The sequence below is a fragment of the Rhagoletis pomonella genome, unplaced genomic scaffold (assembly GCF_013731165.1).
Source record: "Rhagoletis pomonella isolate Grant_MI unplaced genomic scaffold, Rhpom_1.0 Rhpom_scaffold_00005, whole genome shotgun sequence".
Classification (NCBI taxonomy): domain Eukaryota; kingdom Metazoa; phylum Arthropoda; class Insecta; order Diptera; family Tephritidae; genus Rhagoletis; species Rhagoletis pomonella.
The window spans coordinates 20,417,600-20,421,868 of record NW_023458559.1 but is presented as its reverse complement, the minus strand read 5'-3'; the positions used below and the strand labels follow the sequence as shown (position 1 = coordinate 20,421,868).

Below are 4,269 nucleotides of genomic sequence, written 5' to 3'. Positions count from 1 at the left end.
TCAACTTGGTAAACTTCAAAGTCGTTTTTCTCGAAATCTTTTTTTCTGAGCGTAGGTCCCTTTTAACTTTACGTGTCACATATGTATTTCATTTATTTATTTATTTACATACAGATTACAACGAGTTATAAATAAGAAGTACCAACGACAATGTTATCCAGATCCCATTGAAGGTTAAACGAGTTTGAATGACAGACTACTGTAGGAAATCTGATGTAAAATTTTTTATGTTAGGTCAAATAGCTTGGAGAGGTCACTCATCGGTGACACGTGTTGGACGAGTTTAACTTGTCAAAAATTACTCCAGTCGCGCCTCCACAACCAAAATTCTGCATTAGCCACTGGTTCCACATACATCTATATGTACATACCATATATTCTTTCTCGAAGTTGGTCGCGTGACCTTTTTTTACCAAATTATATATAATCTTAAAAAAGCTCATATGCCTAATGTCCGGTTTTCCACCGGAATTATATAATTTATTTTATATTAAGACTACCGTCAAAATATTTCGGAAAGATATTACGATTTACGTAAGATCCCAGTGGTGAAAATGGGAATCCGTTACCTTTTTCTACCAAGAAAAAATTAACAACTACGGTTGAACGAAAAGATGCATCGCAATGTGAGCGAGCGGATAATGTGAAGTTTTGAAGCCACCAACAAAACAAAAAGTTCGAAAACTAACTCAAGCATGTTTGGGCTGTCCATATATTACGTAAGACCTTTGTGGGGGAGGGCGGGTCTAGAATTTTCTTACTTTTTCTTATATGGGGGGGGGGGGAGGCGTCCCGTAGATTCTTACGTAATATTATTTTTCTTGTATTCTTATTCAAAATTGTTCTTTATAAAATACGAAAATTCACCCAATTAAAGTATACATATTAAATAATACATTATACATTAAATACGGAGGATATTACAATTTTGTACAACTTTTGCTTTAATTTTTCTATTTTTCTAAAAAAAAACGTTACTTTTCGGTGTCTATTATAACCGAAAAATGCAGTTCGAACACTATTGTGACTATCGTGACTTCAAACAAATTACGATACGTTTCTTACACGGCGTTCACATGAAACAATTTTCACAAAACAATAGCAACACATTCACACTTTTTCACTAAAAATGCCATTTAGCTTTCGTTGGGTTTATAGGATATTATTGAGTGGGTTAATCAATAAGAAATTTCAGTGGACTGTGAAAATGAAATACCTTTGAGTGAAAAAGATGTACGAGATATCCCTGTGGCTACTCCTCTTTCAGATTGGCTGGATGGACCGTGGACCAAAGAAACCGACAAAAAAGAATGACTAGTATAACTATGTAATGAAGTTTTTAAGACTGACTGGCATACATCCTATATTTCTGTGTTCGTATGGAAAAGTAGCTTATGTCGAAAGGCTGGCTTTAGTATAATGCGGCAATCCCTTTATTTTTTAAACGGCAAGGAATTTTTTGATGAGACTTAATAAGAATATTGACTTGCTAGTATCGGAACTATTTCTTCCACGTTTATTTGCCAAAAGTTGTTCAACGGCTTAGCGCCAGTGAATCATTCGTAATCGTATGCTGCGAATGCCGATTTATACTAAAGCCAGCCTTTCGACATAAGCTACTTTTCCATATGAACACAGATTTGTTTGATGGAAATATATAGTATTTTCTAATGTTCAATTGAAAAAACAGGGGGATTTTTAAACTTACGTAAGATCTGCGGCGGGGGGAGGGGGATAAATTAAATCTTACAATTTATTACGTGAGGGGAGGGGGGGTTCAAAACAGGCGAAAATTCCCTTACGTAATATATGGACAGCCCCTTTTTTGTTTACTTTATCTCAACAGCTGCTGAAGCCGAATGGATGTGTGTTCCTTTGCCGTGTTTTTGATCACGGGTTCAAAACCTGCGGCACGGACTTTATTTTTTATTTATTTTTTATTCTATTTATAGATACTATTTGTACTTTCATAAAGTGACGTGCGACACATTACTGTCGTATGCCATCGCTCGGGAGAAATTCTTGCATCTTTTCGTGTGTAGGTTATATGGGCTATCCATTACTTTTTGCATTCCCAGCCATTACCTTTTCCCATTGGGATAGACCGATTTGAAAATACCTCAAAAAATCTCATTATTTTTATTCCATTGAAAATTTGTAAACCTTGCAGACCACTTAAGCTTAAACTCTTCTATTGATTTTTTAGCAAAAATATTTTTAGAAACTAATTTTATTTATAAAAAGCTCGATTTATCGCGGTGTTTTCAAAACTGTCCTACTCTCGTAAATCTTAATATTTTTCTGAAATACTTTGGCGGAAGTCTTTTAATATATGTAATAATTTTTATATTTCCGATGGAAAAACATTACCGATTTTTTGTATGGAGAGTAAGGGTACCCTAATGTGCATACACCCAACTCCCCGTAAAAATTTAACTCAAATATTACATGAAGTAAATACGCTAATCTAAATAAGGGACCCAAAAAGTAGGCAACATATTTTTTCGTTGAGTTAACCCTTTTTTAAAAATCACCAAAAATATCCGCTACAGTAACATTAAACTCTTTCAAGAATTGCTCGGACCAATCATTTATTCGTTGCTGGTAAACTTCAGATAGTTCATCTTTGTAGCTGCCAACTATTCCACGACGCATAAATCTGAAAGCACATAGGTATGTATGTATGTACATATATTATGCCTCAAACAATTATATATGCATATATATTAGAATTCTTACTGAAAATTGTCGTCGATGTTTGATCGATATCCAATATTTTTAATTATATTTGTAGGATTCACCTGTTGATTTGCTGTGACAATGAATGATTACTACTTTGGAATTAAATTAATATATATTAGTTACCTCGCATGCTCTCGAACGATAGATGGCTTAAAAGTTTTTCCATCTGCACTTCCGTCAAATCTGGTTTCTCTAAGAATTTATTTAACCGTGTTAGGACACCACGCAAATCGCGTTTCATCTCTTCATAAGTGGTAAAGAACACATTAGGCTCCGAACGCATTTGCCACATTGTAAACACATGAGACCAGTATGGTGTGTATGCTGTTTCAGAATTCAAAAAGTCATCTATGAAGTCATTCATACTTCCAGTGTAGGCACCCTTGCCGCGTAGAAAATGACTATAAGACAGTACCACGTCCTTCGGGTTGCGCGCGCAGTAGACCAACTAAAGAGAAACAAGTTTTTGTATATGCATCAGAACTTCACGCGTAAGATTTCTAATGTGCACCTTCACTTTCTTTTGCCATATTTGACGAGGTAAACAATGGACCGGCAGATGAGATTTGATACAACGCGGCGATTTTAGCTGTTTGGCCGAATAGATGCTATCTGTATGAAATGTTTCATACAACAGGCTCATTCTCCATGCAAACGTAATTAAAAAAAATTATATTTATCTCAATCACACACCTTTTAACATACATTTGTGCATGCGTATGTATGCACTATAACATCTTGCTTACTCGATATAAACGCTGCGATTAGTCAAATGTGTTCTACTATCCTCTTCATAGTCCAAGTTATTGAGAAGCAGCCAAGTGGCTTCCTGTATCCAAGTTGTTCCACATTTTGGAAATGTTGCTATGAAAACGTCATCGTCTTTCACTTCGAAATCATAAATTTGCTGAAAATGTTTCTCAAACCCAACTGGCAGGGTCATCCAGGTCTCTGCCCAATTCCATTTTAAAGGTATGAAGTCTCCATTGGTAGAAATTTTTACACGTTTGATCATTCGACGCGCCATGGCGTCATCAGAAACATCTTTGGAGGGTTTAGTGTGTATCATGTTCTAAAAATTATGATAAAAGGACCTTTACAAGCAAGTATATACACTTTGCGTGGTGTGTTTCGGTAAGAGGCTCGCGAATTCGTTATACAATTTGCACGTAAAAAATTAAAGCAAAAACAAAATTTACTATATGTATTTTCAGAAATTGATGTTAATTAATGCACTTACGTATACATATGTATGCAGTTTTTGTGATTACTAAGGTTATTTATAGTTTGGATTTTGCAGAAGGACTGAATTGCCCTTAAGTAGATGAAATGAAACAAAGTGCATTTGATTGTATATAAAAAAGCTGTTGAGATAACAAAGCAATAAACTTGAGCTTTTCTTTTCAATAAATTTGGATTTGCATATGTGCATACTAGGGATGTTTCGAATGTCATATTTCTCACATTCACGAATGCGAATTTCGGAATGCGAATGTGCGAATGCGAATGTTAGGAATAACATTAGAA

General features: G+C 35.0%; 1 protein-coding gene across 2 annotated transcripts; it reads right to left on the bottom strand.

Moving 5' to 3' along the window:
- Positions 1-2,063: 2,063 nt before the first annotated feature.
- On the bottom strand, positions 2,064-4,063 carry LOC118739834 (sulfotransferase 1 family member D1-like). Of its 2 annotated transcripts, none has more exons than XM_036471330.1 (6): positions 3,983-4,063; positions 3,489-3,814; positions 3,254-3,386; positions 2,866-3,190; positions 2,740-2,812; positions 2,064-2,659 (listed from the first exon to the last, which is right to left on the bottom strand). In XM_036471330.1, exons 2-6 carry the CDS (start codon positions 3,809-3,811, stop codon positions 2,524-2,526), a joined length of 990 nt encoding a protein of 329 aa, XP_036327223.1. In that variant the 5' UTR covers positions 3,812-3,814; positions 3,983-4,063; the 3' UTR covers positions 2,064-2,523. The 2 variants fall into 2 exon arrangements, with proteins under 2 accessions (XP_036327223.1, XP_036327224.1); XM_036471331.1 differs by having other exon boundaries at positions 2,376-2,659; positions 2,740-2,801.
- Between the last annotated feature and the right edge of the window lie 206 nt (positions 4,064-4,269).

Excerpts from the sequence above, each read along its gene's own strand:
- LOC118739834 (XM_036471330.1), bottom strand. The coding sequence starts at position 3,811 with ATGATACACACTAAACCCTCCAAAGATGTTTCTGATGACGCCATGGCG. Across the intron at positions 3,387-3,488 it reads AATCGCAGCGTTTATATCGA|AATGAGCCTGTTGTATGAAA; the intron begins GTAAGCAAGATG and ends GTTTGCATGGAG. Across the intron at positions 3,191-3,253 it reads TATGGCAAAAGAAAGTGAAG|TTGGTCTACTGCGCGCGCAA; the intron begins GTGCACATTAGA and ends GTTTCTCTTTAG.